The sequence below is a fragment of the Nylanderia fulva genome, unplaced genomic scaffold, assembly GCF_048542155.1.
Source record: "Nylanderia fulva isolate GAGA-0341 unplaced genomic scaffold, ASM4854215v1 Scaffold48, whole genome shotgun sequence".
NCBI classification, from domain to species: Eukaryota; Metazoa; Arthropoda; class Insecta; order Hymenoptera; family Formicidae; genus Nylanderia; species Nylanderia fulva.
In genome coordinates, this window is record NW_028190565.1 from 308,519 (window position 1) to 330,446 (window position 21,928).

The following is a 21,928-nucleotide window of genomic DNA, read 5'->3' on the forward strand; positions in this document are numbered from 1 at the left end:
TTAATCTCTATTTAAATATTAAAATTTATAATAAATATAATTGATAAAGCATTATAATCAATATTATCAAATATTTTTATTAAAATTCATAAAATTTCTTTTCTTGAATAATAATATGTATTATTTTCAGCTATTAAAAACAGCGGCCGGATATATATCTCTTCTACTAACAATGCAGAATTAAAATTCAGTACATTTAGCATTAGATAATTTTGAACACTTAGCATGAAATATTTAATTAAATAAATGAGAATTTAATTGATGTTATTGTTAAAGTAAAATTGTTTATTACTTATGATCAATGTCTGATGTTTAAAAAATGATATTATTGTGTGGTATTGGATATACAAGGTGTCCCATAATTCGCGAATCACCTTTCATGGGCAGATAGAGCGTGTTAAACTGAATAGAAAATTCATGTATCATTTTGCGATATTCGCAATAATTAATGAGTTATTTATTAAAATATCTAAACGAATAAGCAGGTAGAAATCATTATTTGATCGAGAGGCGGCGAGCGGCGACCAATGTAGTGGCGCCGAAAAGTAAGATGATACTTTTGATACTAAGCGGCATATAACAAATATGTCATCCGACATGCACACTGACAATGAGTCCGGCCTATCGCTTTCTACCCGCTACTTCTACCCGGACATTTCTATTCAGTTTAACACGCTCTATCTGCCCATGAAAGGTGATTCGCAAATTATGGAACACCCTGTATATACATGTAATATTTTCGACAAATATAAGAATTTCGATGAGAATTTGAAATTCGTGTATTGCTTTCTTTTTGATAATCCATTTATTTTGGTAGTATTTATTATATGTGTAATATTTGTAGATATATATGTGTATATATGTCTGTGCACTCAATAGACCAATTTTGGACATGAAATGTGATGCCTTTTATACTTTTCTTCTTTAATTGCATTTTTGATCGAATAATTATGTTTTAACAATAAATAGATTAGTAGAAAAATTAAACTTTTAAATAGAAAAAAAATAGCTTTGCTCTATTTACGTATATAAAAAAATTATTTTAATATAACTGAAATAATACAGTTAAAATTATCATATATTTTCGTTAAAAATTATTCATTTTCTTGTAAAATGTCTCCTCTTGAATAAAAATATATTTTATTTGTGTGCTATTAAAATCATCGACTATTTATATATTGTTTTTCAAGCAATACTAGCCTACACAAGCGCGACCTTCGTACGCGCCTTTAATATTGTTTCTATTATTTATTTTACAACTGTCAAATTGTTAATCTTCGCAATAACAGTTGCTTAATGCTATGACCATAATTTTAATTCGCCAAATTTTTATTATGTACATAATTCTAATTTGCCGAATTTATATTTTATATAGTGAGAATCATCTTAGTGTTAATCTTACTATGTTTTATTTCGTTTATTGATGTAACCGCGTTTAAATATGTTTATTAGACTTTTATACGTTAAACATGAACTTTAGATTTTTGTGATTTTAATTTGCTTTGTGTACTGCGCTGAAGAAGATCCGAAAAATTGGATCAAAACGTTCGCTTTTCCATTTGTTTTAACTTTCGAGTTTATTTTTATATTTTTATATTAATTTAAACTTTATTGTTTCTATTAGTATATATTGATTAAATGTAATAAATTAGTTTTTTTTATAACCGTAATATTACTTCTGCTCTTATTAGCCTTTTATATGTATAATACTTTATTTATATTTTATTGTTTAAGAACTATTTTGTATAGATGTTCTTAGAAAAATAAAAATATAGATAATAAATAAATGAAAATATAAAAAAACTACTATAAGGGGTATCTCTTTGTATATTTTTTCTCATTTTGTTTAATTTAATTAAATATAATTACGTGCGCGAAGCAAAGTTAGATTATTTTTTTAGTAATAAAACTTTAAAAATTGCGACGCATGTATAAAATTATTATTGCAACGCATGCATAGAACCATATTTGTTAATTACGTGTTTCATAAAAATTCAATATATAAATTTTAACAGAAAACAGAAAATATAATTCTCTACAAGACTTTCGATCAAAATATGTGCGCTTCCATTAGATTCGCGCGTCTGTATACGTCCGCTACGCAGCATGGTTCGCGCGAAAGTAATCAAGTGATCAAATTAATACATCTCATACATCCATTACGGTGCGCGGCTCGCGCGAAACTAAACTCGTGCGGGGTATTGCGAGCGTGGAACCGATGGTCACATAACCACTGGGCACGTTACAAGTGTCATATGACCAGTGACCACGTGACCTCGGTTACGCGCTCGCGATACCTCGAACGAGAATCAGTTTCGCGCGAGCCGCGCAGTGTGACAGATATATGGGGTATAAAGTCTCGCGCAAGTCTAATAAAAGCATAGATATTTGATCACAAAAGATTCTTGTAGTAAATTTTATTTCTGTGTTCTTATTTTCTGTTAAAGATTAAATATGAATTTTTATGCAATAATAATTTTTGCATGCATGCGCTGCAATTTTTGAGATTTTATTATGAAAGAATAATATAACTTATTCGCTTTGCATGCGTAATTATATTTGGTTAGATTAAACAAAATGATATAAATATATATATATATATATATATGCTACATAAATTTAGTATTTATAAGGAGATTTGTTAATACGGTAGAAAGTTACATATTAAAGTAATTGTGTCAACTCATAAATCAAACTCAGTTTTGTTATCAAGTGTAATTATAATATTGTTTTTACTTTTTATTATACAACTGTCAAACTCTTTATTTTACAACTATTAAATCTCATGATGACAGTTGCTTGATGCTATTAATATAACACATCATATTAATCGAGATAATGAATCAGAATCGCGATTAGTAACAACAATATTTGCGATAATCGACTGTGCATGCCTCTTTTCGAAAAGATTTAAAATATCGAGCTGGTATATAACATATACTAATATTACATTAATTATAGAGAAGAATAAGAAGAAAGAATATATTACTTTCTATCTCTTCTTAAAATTACTACAAATTTTAATAATTAATATTTCTCATACAAAAAATTAATTTTTATTTTACCTTGTTTACTGTAAATAATGTTATTTTAATTTGAAGATTACAAATTGTGTTATAAAAATAGTCCGATAAAAACTATAGATTGAAATAACATTATTTTCTCGTATAGAGAAAGAAGAAACTAAACTTAATTTAAAAAATTACCTACCTGCACTTATTTCGATGACATCAATAATGTGTTCTTGCTCCATACATGTAAAACACGTAAAAGTAAATGCGACATTCTATACCTCCTTCATTGTAACTTTTTCTTTTTTTTTTGCTGCAACTTTTTGCTATACTAAAAATTTCTTTCCAAATTATTACCATTGTATCTTCAAATGAAATGCATGTTACACTGCAGTAGGAAAAACTTTTAATTCGAATTCGACGATACTTATTAGTGTCACAATATTCTTCCCGCCTTATAAAAACAGATGTTCGTTCCTTCTCTGCGATGGTCATAAAGTTTTGTTATGACACAGGCAACTTGTTAGCAACTGCAAGTAACATCTTCAATATTTAATGCGTTTTTTGACGAAGCAGCTAGGCTATTGCACCCTTTTCAAGGGCATGCGTGACAGTTATTTTATTATATATACGATGGGAAGAGTACGATGGTCAACACCTCTTCAACATGTACGTGTGAACATTCGACGTGGACCAATTGGAATCTTCAGGTTACAAAGGTATAAGCCCACATTATACATATTTCTATTTATAGCAAATGTGAAATGTCCAACAAGTTTTTTTATCTTCTTTATTCTATACCCTTTCTTTTTTTTAGCTATAGATTTTGCTGTACAGAAATTTTTTTTCACTACATAACATGTAATTACATGCCATTTTTTCAAATTAAACGCGCGTTCGTGGAACGTTACATACTATGAAAAAAAAATTTAGTTGCTACATTCATCGAAACAGTTTGTAGCAAAACAGTTTATTTCCCGTCGCCTCTAAGCAGATGTTTCTAACTATTCCTCATGTCTCGAAAAGTTTTGTTACAAAACAGGCTAATTGTTAGCAACTGAAAGTAGCATCTTGAATATTTAATGCATCTTTCGATGGGAAAGGTACGTTATAGAACTTGTTTCGCGAGCATGCGTGACAGTCATCCTTTTATTAGATGGAAAGAATACGACGATCAACACTATTTCAACATATACGTGTTGACCTTTGACATGAACACATCGAAATCTTCAAATTTCAAAGGTATGAAATTTATCTCATACATTTTTATTTATAGCATATGCGTTATACACATTTTCTATTTATAAATTTGCAATATTTTAATTTTTACAAAATATTTTATAATTAAAATTGTGATACAAATATATATATATATATATATATATATATATATATATGTATGTATATATATACATTATGTTAATGTATGTACATATAGAATCGTACATTGCATTATCATTACTATTTTCAAAAGTAGCAATATCTACATTTTGTAATTATTATTCAAATTTAAAAAATTTGATTTAAAGATTTCCTATGGGCAACTCTACTAAATCGTCTGAGCTTAGAATTCCTCGGTTTATGGCCTAAAACTGACGGAGTCAGAAAAGGAAAACTAGATTCTGACATTCGTGTGGGTTTCTCTTTTATTATGTTAACATTTGCCCTTCTTATTCCTATGGTACATGCGCTGATACGTGTTTCGGGAAATATGGCGCTAATGATAGACAATTTACGATTTACAATAGTTATCCTGACAATTTTATTAGAACTTATTATATTTCGATGGAAACAAACAGGTATGTTTAGAAATTTTTTTGTTTTAAAGTACTTATTTTATTTCTTTATAAAGCTTTTGATAGCGTTCAACTCATATTACATCTACTAAAACTACGTATCAAATTATAATAATAATTAAAGAAATGTATACGATTTCATTCACAATATATCACAATATATTGTTAGAATAAATTTTGATAGGTATATATATATATTTTTTTGTTAATTTAACAAGTAATTGCTAATGTGTAATTCGACATTTTTTTGCAATTTATCGATATAGCGTTTTTTATATTTGCAAGTTGTGTCATCTATCATAAACATGATAGCGGAGGATTGGTTATCGCTAAAGCAAAGAGCTGAGAGAGATGTAATGATGAAGCGTGCTTCGACTACTCGATTATTCATGTTATCTTTATTTATTACACTTATATTAGCATACGTTTTAGTCATCATTATTCCCTATTTTGACATACCACTCGGACCATTAACAAATCTCACAGATCGGAACAAGCCATTACCGTTCCAGACCTATTATTTGTACGACACTGATAAGAGTCCGCAATTTGAATTGACATTTTTCACCCAGGCCATAGCACTTTTTCAAGTGTTAATGATTCATTATGGGGTACACACATTTTTGGTATTTATGATTTTTCATATCTGCGGTCAACTGGAAAACTTGAAGAATCAAATTTTTAATTTACTCTCATCCAAAGAATTCAATACGGCTTTGAGTAGCATCGTAATGACTCATTTACGTCTAATCAGGTAAGTTTCGATTGTAACAATGTTTGTAAGTAAGCATAATCTCTCTGAGGAAATTTTAATACTGGAAAATAATTTTTGTTTAATTTTTAAATGTTAAATCTGTCTTAAACATTGTCTTGTTTTATTTTTGTTATTACTCCTATACTTTTAGCGTACATGTGATTATTTATCATATATATCACTTTTATTTAGTTTTTTTTTAATTATTTTGATATTGGTTCCTTTTTTACAAAAATTACACTTATATGAGACTCCTTATTAATCAACCTTTTTATTATGATTTTTATTGAACTATAAAATTCGAGGATTATTTACCTCTGTATTATAATTAAAAAATGTCAAAATACAATTTTGGGAAGCAATGCATTACAAAAATAAATAAAAAATATGATATATACATGGGCGGTCTCGCGTAAGGCATTGGGGGATGAGGGCAAAAGGAACACTTTACCACTCTCCCCATGGAAAATAGAATATTTAAAAAATTGTTAAAAACGCTGAAAAAAAACAAAAATCTTTTTTCGATTTAGATTTACCTTGTCGTGAGAATACTTTAATACTAATAATATTTGTAAAAATATCAAAGCATAAATTTTTTTATTTTTTTTTCAATTAATGTGGAAGTGAAATGCCCTGTCCCTATGAAAAATTCTGTGGCCGCTCTTGTATAAATATATATATATATATATATAACTATTACTATTCCAATTTGAGAATTTTTAATACAAAATCTCTCCATATATTATGTTTATATAGATATGTCAATAATACTGAAAATATATTTACCTCAATAATGTTTTTAATGGTACTCCAGTTTTATATCACATTTTGTTTATACGGATATTTATTGCTTACTGTAAGTTTTATAAGAATATATTTTATAGACGTACATATGATTGTTTATGTATAATTCATTATATCTCTATTTGACTTTTTTAATTAATTGTATATAATTTAGTTAATTAGTGATGGAAATATAATAAATATGGCCAATATTTCTCAAATAAGTTTCATGGGAACTGCTGTTTTCTTGGTACTTGCACAAATCTTTCTCTATTGCTTGGGCGGAGATTTAATAGCAGTACATGTAAGTCACATATTCATATACAACATAATTAGCATTGCATAGTATTGTGTACATAATTTTGTTTCATAATAAATCTATCATGTACATATCAATATATGCTAAATCATGTTGCACTTAATAAAATGTATACATATATATATATATATATATATATATATATATATATATGTGTGTGTGTGTGTGCGTACGTAATAATAAGTACGACGAGGTATACCGTACTATTTGCGATCTTAAGTGGTACATATTGGAGCGACGCCAGGCAAGAAACCTTATTCTACCAATGTTAGTAACTGAGAAACCTTTTTGCATCACTGCAGGAAAAATGTTTCCACTAACAATGTCCACTTTTTGCAGTGTAAGTTTATTATTAACTTGCGTCTATTTTAGCTATGTTTTTTTGGGTCCAATAAACTTAATCTATATTTAAATATAGATTAATTTTATAGATTAAATTTATAATAAATATAAATGATAAAGCATTATAATCAATATTATCAAATATTTATATTAAAATTCATAAAATTTCTTTTCTTGAAAAATAGTATGTATTATTTTCAGCTATTAAAAACAGCGGCCGGATATATATCTCTTCTACTAACAATGCAGAATTAAAATTCAGTACATTTAGCATTAGATAATTTTGAACACTTAGCATGAAATATTTAATTAAATAAATGAGAATTTAATTGATGTTATTGTTAAAGTAAAATTGTTTATTACTTATGATCAATGTCTGATGTTTAAAAAATGATATTATTGTGTGGTATTGGATATACAAGGTGTCCCATAATTCGCGAATCACCTTTCATGGGCAGATAGAGCGTGTTAAACTGAATAGAAAATTCATGTATCATTTTGCGATATTCGCAATAATTATTGAGTTATTTATTAAAATATCTAAACAAATAAGCAGGTAGAATTCATTATTTGATCAAGAGGCGGCGAGCGGCGACCAATGTAGTGGCGCCGAAAAGTAAGATGATACTTTTGATACTAAGCGGCATATAACAAATAAGTCATCCGACATGCACACTGACAATGAGTCCGGCCTATCGCTTTCTACCCGCTCATTCGTTTAGATATTTTAGTTAATAACTCAATAATTATTGCGAATATCGCAAAATGATACAGGACTTTTCTATTCAGTTTAACACGTTCTATCTGCCCATGAAAGGTGATTCGCGAATTATGGAACACCCTATATATACATGTAATATTTTCGACAAATATAAGAATCTCGATAAGAATTTGAAATTCGTGTATTGCTTTCTTCTTGATAATCCATTTATTTTGGCAGTATTTATTATATGTGTAATATTTGTAGATATATATGTATATATGTCTGTGCAATCAATAGATCAATTTTGGACATGAAATGTGATGCCTTTTATACTTTTCTTCTTTAATTGCATTTTTGCTCGAATAATTATGTTTTAACAATAAATAGATTAGTAGAAAAATTAAACTTTTAAATAGAAAAAAAATAGCTTTGCTCTATTTACGTATATAAAAAAATTATTTTAATATAACTGAAATAATACAGTTAAAATTATCATATATTTTCGTTAAAAATTATTCATTTTCTTGTAAAATGTCTTCTCTTGAATAAAAATATATTTTATTTGTGTGCTATTAAAATCATAGACTATTTATATATTGTTTTTCAAGCAATATTGGCCTACACAAGCGCGACCTTCGTACGCGCTTTTAATATTGTTTCTATTATTTATTTTACAACTGTCAAATTGTTAATCTTTGCAATAGCAGTTGCTTAATGCTATGACCATAATTTTAATTCGCCAAATTTTTATTATGTACATAATTCTAATTTGCCGAATTTATATTTTATTGTTTAAGAACTATTTTGTATAGATGTCCCTTATAAAAATAAAAATATAGATAATAAATAAATGAAAATATAAATAAACTACTATAAAGGTATCTCTTTGTATATTTTTTCTCATTTTGTTTAATTTAATTGAATATAATTACGTGCGCGAAGCGAAGTTATATTATTTTTTAGTAATAAAACTTTAAAAATTACGACGCATGTATAAAATTATTATTGCAACGCAAGCATAGAAACATATTTGTTAATTACGTGTTTCATAAAAATTCAATATATAAATTTTAACAGAAAACAGAAAATATAATTCTCTACAAGACTTTCGATTAAAAAATGTGCGCTTCCATTAGATTCGCGCGTCTGTATACGTCCGCTACGCAGCATGGTTCGCGCGAAAGTAATCAAGTGATCAAATTAATACATCTCATACATCCATTACGGTGCGCGGCTCGCGCGAAACTAATACTCGTGCGAGGTATCGCGAACGTGAAACCGATAGTCAAATGACCAGTGGTCACGTGACCAGTGTCAGGTGACCAATGACCACGTGACCTCGGTTACGCGCTCGCGATACCTCGAACGAGAATCAGTTTTGCGCGAGCCGCGCAGTGTGACAGATATATGGGGTATAAAGTCTCGCGCAAGTCTAATAAAAACATAGATATTTAATCAAAAAAGATTCCTGTAGTAAATTTTATTTCTGTGTTCTTATTTTCTGTTAAAGATTAAATATGAATTTTTATGCAATAATAATTTTTGCATGCATGCGCTGCAATGTTTGAGATTTTATTATGAAAGAATAATATAACTTATTCGCTTTACATGTGTAATTATATTTGGTTAGATTAAGCGAAATGATATATATATATATATATATATATATAATTTGTAGTAATTTTAAGAAGAGATAGAAAGATATATATTATTTCTTCTTATTCTTCTTTATTGGAATTAATGTAATATTAGTATATTTTACGTACCAGCTCGATATTTTAAATGTTTTATATATATATGTATATATATCTTTTATATATATATATATATATATTATATTATATATATATATATATATATATATATATATGCTACTTAAATTTAGTATTTATAAGGAGATTTGTTAATGCGGTAGAAAGTTACATATCAAAGTAATTGTGTCAACTCATAAACCAAACTCAGTTTTGTTATCAAATTTAATTATAATATTGGTTTTACTTTTTATTATACAATTGTCAAACTCTTTATTTTACAACTGTTAAATCTCATGATAACAGTTGCTTGATGCTATTAATATAACACACCATATTAATCGAGATAATGAATCAGAATCGCGATTAGTAGCAACAATATTTGCGATAATCGACTGTGCATGCCTTTTTTCGAAAAGATTTAAAATATCGAGCTGGTATATAACATATACTAATATTACATTAATTCCAATAAAGAAGAATAAGAAGAAAGAATATATTACTTTCTATCTTTTCTTAAAATTACTACAAATTTTATTAATTAATATTTCTTATACAAAAAATTAATTTTTATTTTACCTCGTTTACTGTAAATAATGTTATTTTAATTTGAAGATTACAAATTGTGTTATAAAAATAGTCCGATAAAAACTATAGATTGAAATAACATTATTTTCTCGTATAGAGAAAGAAGAAACTAAACTTAATTTAAAAAATTACCTACCTGCATTTATTTCGATGACATCAATAATGTGTTCTTGCACCATACATGTGAAACACGTAAAAGTAAATGCGACAATCTATACCTCCTTCATTGTAACTTTTTCTTTTTTCTTTGCTGCAACTTTTTGCTATACTAAAAATTTCTATCTAAACTATTACCACTGTATCTTCAAATGAAATGCATGTTACACTGCAGTAGGAAAAACTTTTAATTCAAATTCGACGATACTTAGTGTCACAATATTCTTCTCGCCTTATAAAAACAGATGTTCGTTCCTTCTCTGCGATGGTCATAAAGTTTTTTTATGACACAGGCAACTCGTTAGCAACTGTAAGTAACATCTTCAATATTTAATGCATTTTTTGACGAAGCAGCCAGGCTATTGCACCCTTTTCAAGGGCATGCGTGACAGTTATTTTATTATATATACGATGGGAAGTGTACGATGGTCAACATTTCTTCAACATGTACGCGTGAACATTCGACGTGGACCAATCGTAATCTTCAGGTTACAAAGGTATAAGCCCACATTATACATATTTCTATTTATAGCAAATGTGAAATGTCCAACAAGTTTTTTTATCTTCTTTATTCTATACCCTTTCTTTTTTTTGCTACAGTTTTTGCTGTACAGAAATTTTTTTTTCACTACATAACATGTAATTACATGCCATTTTTTCAAATTAAACGCGCGTTCGTGGAACGTTACATACTATGAAAAAAAAATTTAGTTACTACATTCATCAAAACAGTTTGTAGCAAAACAGTTTATTTCGCCTCTAAGCAGATGTTTCTAACTATTCCTCATGTCTCGAAAAGTTTTGTTACAAAACAGGCTATTTGTTAGCAACTAAAAGTAGCATCTTAAATATTTAATGCATCTTTCGATAGGGGAGGCAGGTTATAGCACTTGTTTCGCGAGCATGCGTGACAGTCGTCTCATTATTAAATGGAAAGAATACGACGATCAACACTTTTTTAACTGATACATACGTGTTAACTTTCGACATGAACACATCGGAATCTTCACGTTACAGAGGTAGGAAGCCTATCTCGTACATTTTTTATTCATAGCATATACGTTATACATATGTTTTACTTCTAATTTGCAATATTTTAATTTTTGCTAAACATTTCAAAATTAAAATTGTGTTACAAATATATTTATTATATTACATACATATATATATATATATATATATATATATATATATATATATATAATCGTACATTGAGTAGTCATTACTTTATTATAAAAATTCACAATCGCTATGAATTTGGAACTATTATTCAAGTTTAAAAAAATGTCTTTAAAGATTTCGTATGGGCAATTCTACTAAATCGTCTGAGCTTAGAATTCGTCGGCTTATGGCCTAAAACTGATGGAATCACTAAAGGAAAACTAGATTCTGACATTCGTGTGGGCTTCTCTTTTATTATGTTAACATTTGCCCTTGGTATTCCTATGGTACATGCGCTGATACGTGTTTCGGGCGATATGACGCTAATGATAGACAATTTACGAATTACAATATTTCCCCTGACAATTTTATTAGAACTTATTATCTTTCGATGGAAACAAACAGGTATGTTTAGAAATTTTTCTATTTTAAGGTACTTATTTTATTTCTTTGTAAAGCTTTTGATAGCGTTTAACTCATTACTAATCTATCATCTACTATAACTACGTATCAAATTATAATAATATGATTTTATTCACAATATATCATAATATATTGTTAAAATAAATTTTGATATAGGTATATATATACTACTTTATTTCGATAAGTTAACAAGGAATTACTAATGTGATTCGACATTTTATGCATGTTATTGATGTAGCGTTTTTTATATTTGCAAGTTCTGTCATCTATCATAAACATGATAGCGGAAGATTGGTTATCGCTAAAGCAAAGAGCTGAGAGAGATGTAATGATGAAGCGTGCTTGGACTACTCGATTATTAATATTTTATATATTTATTGCATTAATATTAGGATACGTTTTGGTCATCATTATTCCCTATTTTCACATACCATTCAGACATTTATCGAATCTCACGGATCGGAACAAGCCATTACCGTTCCAGACCTATTATTTGTACGACACTGATAAGAGTCCGCAATTTGAATTGACATTTCTCACTCAGGCCATAGCACTTTTTCAAGCATTAATGATTCATTTTGGGGTACAAACATTTTTGATATTTATGATTTTTCATATCTGCGGTCAATTGGAAAACTTCAAGAATCAAATGCTTAATTTGCTCCCGTGCAAACAATTTAATACGACTCTGAGTAGCATCGTAATAACTCATTTACGTCTAATCAGGTAAGTTTCGATTGTAAAAATGTTTGTAACAAAGCATAATCTTTCTGAGGAAATTTTAATACTAGAAAATAATTTTTTTTTAATTTTTATGTTAAATCTGTCTCAAACATTGTCTCTTTCATGTTTTATTTTCGTTATTACTTTTATACTTTTAGCGTACATGTGATTATTTATCATAGATATCTTTTATTTAGTCTTTTTTTAATTATTGATATTAGTTCTTTTTTTTTACAAAAATTACACTTACGGAACTCCTTATTAGTCAACATTTTTATTATTATATTTCAAATTTCAGTCCTAATACGACCTTCTACTCTAAAGTGAAAAATGGGCAACCCGGTGTGTCTTTTGACGCGAAACGTCCGATCGGACGTCATCATATATATATATATATATATATATATATATATATATATATATATAACTATTACTATTACAATTCAAGAATTTTGAATATACATCTTTCCATATATTATGTTTATATAGATATGTCAATAATACTGAAAATATATTTACCTCAATAATGTTTTTAATGGTACTCCAGTTTATTATCACATTTTGTTTATGCGGATATTTGTTGCTTACTGTAAGTTTTATAAAAACATATTTTATCGATGTACATGTGATAATGTGGTAGTTTACACATAAATCGTATTTTTATCTGACTTTTTAAATTAATTATATATAAAATATTTAGTTCTTTAATGATGGAAATGTAATAAACATGACAAATATTTCACAACTAAGTTACATGGCAGTTGGTGTTATCTTTATACTTATACAAACTTTTCTCTACTGCTTGGGCGGAGATTTAATAACAGAACATGTAAGTCACTTTTTATATGTACAACACAATTAGCTTTGCATAGCATTTTGTACATAATTTTATGTTTTATATTATATCTATCATGTATATAATAATATATGGTATATCATGTTGCATTTAATAAAAATGTATACATATATATATATATATATATATATATATAGATATATGTGTGTGTGAGTACATAATGTGTATTTTTTAAGTACGACGAGGTATTTCGTAGTATTTGCGATCTTAAATGGTACAAATTGGAGCGACGCCAGGCGAAAAACCTTATTCTACCAATGTTAGTAACTGAGAAACCTTTTTGTATTACTGCTGGAAAAATTTTTCCATTAACAATGTCCACTTTTTGCAGTGTAAGTTTATTATTAACTTGCGTCTATTTTAGCTATGCTTTTTTGGGTCCAATAAAATTTAATCTTTATTTAAATATTAAAATTTATAATAAATATAAATGATAAAGCATTATAATCAATATTATCAAATATTTATATTAAAATTTATAAAATTTCTTTTCTTGAATAATAATATGTATTATTTTCAGCTATTAAAAACAGCGGCCGGATATATATCTCTTCTATTAACAATGCAGAATTAAAATTCAGTACATTTAGCATTAGATAATTTTGAACATTTTGCATGAGATATTTAATTAAATAAATGAGAATTTAATTAATGTTATTGTTAAAGTAAAATTGTATATTACTTATAATCGATGTGTATGATGTTTAAAAATGATATTATTGTGTGGTATTAGATATATATATATATATACATGTAATATTTTCGACAAATATAAAAATTTCGATAAGAATTTGAAATTCGTGTATTGCTGTATTCTTGATGCGAAAAAAGTGGATCTATATTGTTTAAACTTTTTTGTTTATTGTTCATGCGTTTATGTGCAATATTATTATTTAAAAAAGTAATTACAATTATTTGTATTTTTTTTTATCAAATCTCAACGTTGTGAGATAAATCTGCTTGAAATCAACAAATGGAAAATTATTAGCATAAGATTTCGCAACAGAGACGCGAGTTTTGAGATGCAGAAATCAGCTAGCAGCTAGGTTGTTTTATTCAATAATGATTTATTTAAGTATTTTTTATATTGCTGCTATATAATTGTTATTTTATTTTTAAGCTAATCTTTCCAAGCGAAAGGCAAACGTGGAGAAAAAATGGAGCTTAGAATGAAAAGACTTATGCGAAAAAATTCTAATGTATATTTATGTATGTGGACACACACACACACACACACTAAATACAATGATAAGGTATGTAATCCACTTAATTTGACATTTATACACATGTGTAACGTTGGTTATATTAGTGGATAACTCTGCAACAAATATTGAAGAAATTTGCGCACCAACATGTAATGGTGCTTTTAATTATAAATATTTTTTTAATAATTTAATTATAAATATTTTAATTATAAATAAATTTTAATTATAAATATTTTAATAATAATATTTTTTTTTAATTGCAGTTTTGCTCGAATTATATGTTTGCGCGTGTATTTAGCATGATCACATATATGTATCACAGGTTTTTTAATCTTTCTTTTTTCTATAAAATTTGCATGGTGTTTCTATAAAATTCTCGTTTTACAAAAACTTTATTTTTGAGGATTTCTAGTTGAAATTTTTATAAGAATTATATTGGAATCTTACTTGCGTCAGTTCTTGCGACAGAGGCGCAACTTTCGAGCTGCAGAAACCAGGTCGTATCTCTTTGTATTTGATAGTGATGTGTCAAATATTTTAAATTGCACTTTTACAGATTTTTAGAAATATCTTTCCAAGAGAAAGGTGGAAAAGAAAATGGGTCTTCGAATGAGAAGATTTGTACGAAAAAATCCTAATACTTATATGCATGTATGTATATTTCATTGTTGACGCTAAATGAGATGAACATGGTTAATATTATAAATTGTTATATATTTTCGTTAAAAATTTCTTTTTTCATAAAATCTCTCGTGTGTAGAAGAGAGATATATGTATATTATTTTGCTATTATAAACATCAATTATTTATGTATCATTTGTATTAACATACATAGGTGATACATCCTAGGTAGTAAACTGACGTCATTGAACGTCAAAATGACGTCATTTTGATGTCGAATTAATTACGTCAGTTTGCTACTTGGGATATTAATATTATATTTTAATTCTCCAGTAAATGAGAATAAAATAATATATTTCTTCTGTTAAAAATATTAAAAAGTGTTAATAATTATATTTGTTATACAGAAAACAAAATTTATATCATTTACCTCTTTTAATCTGCAAATTATATTATTCCTGTTTGAATTACAAATATCATACGTTATAAGAATAGTCCGACGAAGATTATAGATTGAATATTATTTTTCTCGTACAGAGAGAAAAAGAGACACTTAATTTACAATTTTCTACATCCACTGCACTTCACATTATTTCGTCAATAAATGTGTTCTCGCAATAAACATGTGTAAAATATGTAAAGCGATATTCTATACATTTTTAGCAGTCTTTCCTTTCTTTTTTTTGTTGCAGTTTTTTTCTGTACAGAGAATTTTTTACACTACGTAACATGCAATTACGTGATATTATATGTCTTCAAATTAAACGCACGTAGAGAGAACGTTACAAAGTATAAAAAACTTTTAATGCAACTTTGATGATATATAGCGATGCAATATATTTTTCATCTTCTCAAGTGCAGACGTTCTTAATTATTCTTATAGTCATAAAGCTTTTTTTGTGAAACAGGGAACTGTAAGCGACTGAAAGTAGCATCTTGAATATTTAATACCTTCGATAAGACTAATGGTTATTGCATTTATTTCACGAGCATGCGTGATAGTTATTTCATTATGGGATGGAGAGACCGATCAAACCATCTTCGACACATCTAGTCTTCGATATGGATATGTTGGAATCTTCTGGTTATAAAGGTACTACGCGGGTGTTGTATGTTTTTTTACTTACAGTGTGTTCCATGTTTCTATTAACATCTTTTAAATTAGTGTTACATTTTATTACTTAATTAAAATTGTACAGTTATTATATGAGAAAAATTCTTTTAGATTTTGTGTGGGCAGTTAAACTAAACCGTATGAATTTAAACATGGTCGGTTTATGGCCTACAACCAATAAAGACGCTATGAAAATATTCGGACCTGACATTCGCGTGGCTTTTACTTTTATTGTGATAACATTTGGAACTCTTATTCCGCTTTTCTGTGCCCTTACACGAGTTTGGGGCGACCTAATACTGATGGTTGACAATTTCCGAATTACGTTACCTGTAATGGTGCTACCAGTTAAAATTGTTATTATGCGATGGAAACAAACAGGTACGTCGAAAAATATTTGACATGTATAGCTTTCACATTTTAGTATAAAATCTTTTTTTATAATGCTTGACTTATCATTACATTCACACATCGGATTGTGAAATCAAAAAATTTGTAGGTACATGAATTATTATTACAATATATGTATTGCATTGTCGGAATAAATTATACGTATACCATTTTCTTTTCAATATGTATGTAACAAGTGTAACTGCTAATGTAATTCGATATTTTTCTTACGTCCAAGTTTTCTCATTCATTGTAAACATGATAGCAGAAAATTGATTAACATTAATGTTATGCGCTAAAAAAGTGTAATGATAAAACACAATCATAAGACTTATTTAAATCAGTTGGCAAACTTTAAGAAAAAGAAATCGACTTTATCACTCTATATATACAGTGAACACTTGTGAAATTGGATAATATAGATAAAATATATATTTATTAATATAAATAATATAACACAAGTAAAATTTAATAATCAAATTTTACTATAAAATATTTCTCAATTTATCTGTAATATAATTTTTATCTATCAATATAATATAATATTCATAAATCATATAATAAATTTTTAGTAAATATAAGTCATATAATAGATTTAATTTATGAATATAATAAGTTTATATATAATTAATATAATAAATCTATATTAATAAATTTATTATATTAATTTATATTAATAAAGTTATAATAAATTTATTATATGACTTATTATATTTACTAAAAATTTATTATATAACTTTTATATTTACTATAAATTTATTATATGACTTATTATATTTATAGATAAAAATTATATTAAAGATAAATTTAAAAAATATTTTTAGTAAAATTTAATACAATTGGATTATTAAATTTTACTTATATGTTATTTTATCTATATTATTAAATATATATTTTATCTATATGGTCCAATTTCACAAGTGTTCACTGCATATACAAAGTAATAAAGTCGATTTCTTTTTCTCATAAAGCATGTTCCTGTCGATAAGCAGATAGGCAATCCGACATAATGATGTGTATGTATCGGAAACACCCTGTACATATCAAAATGAATTAAATTAAAAAGTATAGAAAATTGTTTTTTTACTTTGCAAGTTCAATATATTTACTAGTTTAATATTTTTGCATTGTAAAATTATGGGTTTGATTGTTTTGATATTTTTAAGTTTTGTTATCCCTCATAAACACGATGGCGGAAGATTGGATAGCGTCAAAAGTGGCCGCAGAGAGGGATGTGATGATAAGACGAGCACGAATCGCACAGATATTCGTAATGTTCGGATATTTTATGATGGGAATGGTATTTATTACGCTAATTATTCTTCCCTCTTTTGGTATACAAATGAGAAACTTAACGAATCTCACGGATCGGAACAAACCATTACCGCTGCAGACGTATTATTTCTACGACACAGATCGGAGTCCACAATTTGAGTTGACATTTCTCATTCAAGCGATAACAGTCATCCAGGGAGCTATAATTTACACGTCGATAGATTCCCTTTTGGGTCTCATGATTCTTCATATTTGCGGCCAATTGGAGAACTTTAAGCGTCGAATAATCAGCTTGGTCTCGAGCAAAGACTTCAACAAAGTTCTGAGCAGCAATATAATGATTCATTTACGTCTGATCAGGTGAATTTTTCTAACAATACAATGTAAATTATACAAAATTTTTGAGAAAAAAGTTCTGAAGAAGGATTTTTAAAGTTTGTTTTAAATTTATTTTAAATATTGTCTCTCTAATGTGTTATTAACTTATACACTGATTTTTTTAACTTATATATGGTTATATATTATATATATGTATCACAGAAATTTCTTTCACTCTTTCTCTTTTTTATGCAATTTAAAATCAAATCTTTTCTTGCTAAAATTGTTATTTTAAATCTCTTCGTAGGATAAAATTCTTATTTTTATTTGTAGTAAACTATGATGATTATTTTTTATCTGTATTATTATTACGAAATGCTAAAATGTATAAAAATACAATATTGAAAATAAAAAATATTATATAATAATTATTATGTATAATTTGAGAATTTCAATATATTACTTTTTTATACGTATTTACGTTTATATAGATACGCCAAAAATATCGAAAATGTATTTACATTAATATTATTTGTATTGATACTCCAGTTTGCTGTCGTATTTTGCCTATGCGGATTTTTATTGCTTACTGTAAGTCGTAAGTTCTAATAACATGTATTTTATTGTTGTATAGCATGATTGAGTATGTAATTTATATTAGTTTTTATTAATTAACAAAATTTATTATTTAGGTGATTACTGATGAAAATTCACACAATGTAAATTATTCACAAATAAGTTTTATGGCAATTGTCGTTGTCTCTCTACTTTTGCAAACATTTTGCTACTGTTTTGGCGCAGAATTAATGACGGAACAAGTAAATTATGTATTCTTACATATAGCACAATTAGCATTGCATATTGCACAATTGTTTATAATATAATCATTTTCTCACAAATGTTAATACTTCTTGTATTGTATGTATAGTTCCATTGTTTGCATGTAGTATATAGTTGCTATGTTTGCGATTTTTGTGTTGATCAATTTTGTTGTCGATAAATAATTATTAATTAATTCCTACACATTATTTTACACATTATTGTAAATATTGCATATTTTAATATGTTTATATATATTTTATAAAGCCGTTTTTATAAAAATATAAGGTAAATTTATTAAAGTTTAATAAGTTTTTATTTATTTCTAGCTTTCTTTAAAATAATAATGAATACATTAAAATTTGAAAAATTAGAATAAATATTTATTTTACGCTAAATTTATAAAAATAATTTACGAGATAAGAATCCACAATAAATATGCATATTTAAATATGATTATAATTACAGATGCACACATATAATTAATTTATATTTTTGTGTGTGTGTATATATATATATATATATATATATTTGTATTTTTATTAAGTGCGATGCTGTATACCGAACAATTTGCGATCTTGAATGGTATACATTGGAGCCACACAAGGCGAGAAACCTTATTCTAATAACATCAGTAGCCAAGCAACCTTTTCGCATAACTGCGGGAAAAGTTTTGCCTCTAACAATGACTACATTCGTCAGCGTAAGATTTTTAATAATTTGCTCTTATTGTTAGATTAACTATTTCTTTTTTAATGTAACAAAATTTAATTATTAAAAAATTATATTTATTCTTTAAATCTTTTTGAAAGAAAAAGAGAAAAAATATAGCGATGTATTTCTTCTGCTAACAATAAGTTATTTAAAAAAACATTTAATCAGAATATTTTTTCTAATGTTACAATTTTATTGTCAGTATTAAATTTAGTATTGAATTTGATATTAAATTTTTATCTAGAGAGAGAATTCTTCTTTCTATTAATGCATAATAAATATAATAAATTATTAAATTGATATAACAAATATGAAAAAGCATACAGTTAATATTAATATATGCATTCATTAAAAATTATTTCATTCATAAAATTTCTCTTTTTGAATAATAATTTTTATATTGTATTATTTTCAGCTATTAAAAACTTCGGCTGGTTACATATCTTTCCTTCTAGCAATGCGGAATTAAAAGATTATAATATATACTATAGTTAGTACTTAATTGTTGAAACAAATGAAATTTAATTAATATTGCAAAAATAAAATTTATATTATATACATTTAATATATGAAAGACATTTATTGTAAAATATATTGTCATGTGAGACATATATTCTCTCCAATGAAAGCGGAACTATTTAAATATTTTTTTTTATTGTTCATATATTTTTTTGTAATAATATTTAATTGATAATGACAAACATAGATTTAATTAAATTGTTTATTATATATTTTTCACGCTCTTTTTATATACTCACAAAAATTAAGAAACTTAGGAATTCGTATCTTATGGTTGAGATCTCAAAATTCCCCTTGTTCTTTTTTTAACCCCTCTGTAAAGAAATAGACGAGAAAAATATTGGTCTGAAAGTCGGCTGAATCGGGAATCGAAAAAATATATATTTTTATAGTAGTATAATATAATAAAAAATGTTATATTGAATAGCATTTAAAATATGTAATCTTTTTTAGAAAATGATTAGGCAAGCTTTAAATCACGACACGAGTTGACATTTCTACTCTTCATATTTGCAAATTAATAAATAAATAATATTTCGCAGATTTTCTACCAACTATTTAATTTCTATAAAGTTCTTCATTAATTATACATATGTGAATACATCTCGTTGTTTTGTATACAATATAAGGTTCGGTAATAATCCGTGTTATCGTATGAGTAGTCATGCGATTATTACCGAAAACTCACTACATTTTATTCAAGAGTAAAGAAATTGCAAATTACATGCATACATACCAATCTGTCCAATCTGTGGGCTGAAAGGAAGAAAGGATACAAGGTCTTGAAGGAAAATAATATGTAAATGATGACGAGAAAATATTACACAAGTTATGCAAATGTTTGGCATCAACCAGAGCACAAGATGGAACTGCTTCGCAACAAATGTTAATGTCCTGAAACCCTTTCGCATTACTGTGGAAAAAATTGCGATATGATATTATTAACAATTTCGAGTATTTTCGATTTTATTAATAATTATAATATTGAGTATAATTATTAATTATATTTCTCATTTAAATAGGAAAAATGAAGATGCATTTTATGTTTTTTTTTATTCTTTGTGACTAATATTAATATAAAAACTTTCTTTTCAGATTGTAAGTTTTACTTTTATGATAAATCTGGTCAAAGAGGTATTTATAAAAATTGAAATAAGGATTATTTATAAAATTTTGAAAAGTTGTATATTGAAACTGTGATTTCAAATATAAAATCAAATTTAATATAAGTTTTTATAATTAATTTTATTTTTAAATTTTGAAAAAACATTTCTGTAAATAAAGATATGCGTGTATATATACTTATATTTCCAACTTTAAAAATTGAGCGGTTCTATATCGTTATTGTTAGTAATACAAGACTAAAGAAATCATAAGTTAATATATATGTATATATGTATATAAAAATATTACTTATTAATATTACATTAATTGAAAAAATTAACAATATGAGAAAATGGAATATATTTTTCTCTAGTTAAAATTGGAAAAAATCAATATATTTGTTATAAAGATAATAAAATTTTACATTATTAACATTAATGTTTGCTATTTTCTAAAAATTATGTCACTCTCGTTTGAAAATTA

The 21,928-nt window shown here is 26.5% G+C and overlaps 2 protein-coding genes and 1 long non-coding RNA gene across 3 annotated transcripts; all 3 read left to right on the top strand.

The window, feature by feature from the left end:
- The first annotated feature begins 585 nt into the window (after positions 1-585).
- Positions 586-6,107, top strand: LOC114938758 (uncharacterized). The gene is made up of 4 exons (XM_085486786.1): positions 586-694; positions 4,541-4,810; positions 5,093-5,561; positions 6,092-6,107. Exons 1-4 carry the CDS (start codon positions 586-588, stop codon positions 6,105-6,107), a joined length of 864 nt encoding a protein of 287 aa, XP_085342912.1.
- Positions 6,108-6,525: 418 nt separating this feature from the next.
- LOC114938637 (uncharacterized) lies at positions 6,526-7,295 on the top strand. The gene is made up of 3 exons (XR_003821102.1): positions 6,526-6,648; positions 6,848-7,003; positions 7,207-7,295. It is a non-coding gene; the product is annotated as an uncharacterized LOC114938637 (long non-coding RNA).
- A 3,896-nt stretch (positions 7,296-11,191) lies between these two features.
- Positions 11,192-20,301, top strand: LOC114938759 (uncharacterized). Its single transcript, XM_029312827.2, has 16 exons — positions 11,192-11,222; positions 11,500-11,769; positions 12,045-12,513; positions 13,000-13,099; positions 13,211-13,339; positions 13,543-13,698; positions 13,887-13,930; positions 15,028-15,091; positions 16,101-16,106; positions 16,195-16,285; positions 16,418-16,687; positions 17,863-18,331; positions 18,781-18,880; positions 18,982-19,107; positions 19,656-19,811; positions 20,238-20,301. The coding sequence occupies exons 1-16, from the start codon at positions 11,192-11,194 to the stop codon at positions 20,289-20,291; spliced, it is 2,535 nt and encodes an 844-aa protein (XP_029168660.2). The 3' UTR covers positions 20,292-20,301.
- The last annotated feature ends 1,627 nt before the right edge of the window (positions 20,302-21,928 follow it).

Bases quoted from the DNA above. Each gene is read 5' to 3' on its own strand.
- LOC114938758 (XM_085486786.1), top strand. From the start codon at position 586: ATGTCATCCGACATGCACACTGACAATGAGTCCGGCCTATCGCTTTCT. The intron at 695-4,540 runs GTGATTCGCAAA...TTTGATTTAAAG, and splicing joins GCTCTATCTGCCCATGAAAG to ATTTCCTATGGGCAACTCTA. The intron at 4,811-5,092 runs GTATGTTTAGAA...TATATTTGCAAG, and splicing joins ATTTCGATGGAAACAAACAG to TTGTGTCATCTATCATAAAC.
- LOC114938759 (XM_029312827.2), top strand. From the start codon at position 11,192: ATGAACACATCGGAATCTTCACGTTACAGAG. The intron at 18,332-18,780 runs GTGAATTTTTCT...ACGTTTATATAG, and splicing joins ATTCATTTACGTCTGATCAG to ATACGCCAAAAATATCGAAA. The intron at 18,881-18,981 runs GTAAGTCGTAAG...TTTATTATTTAG, and splicing joins GCGGATTTTTATTGCTTACT to GTGATTACTGATGAAAATTC.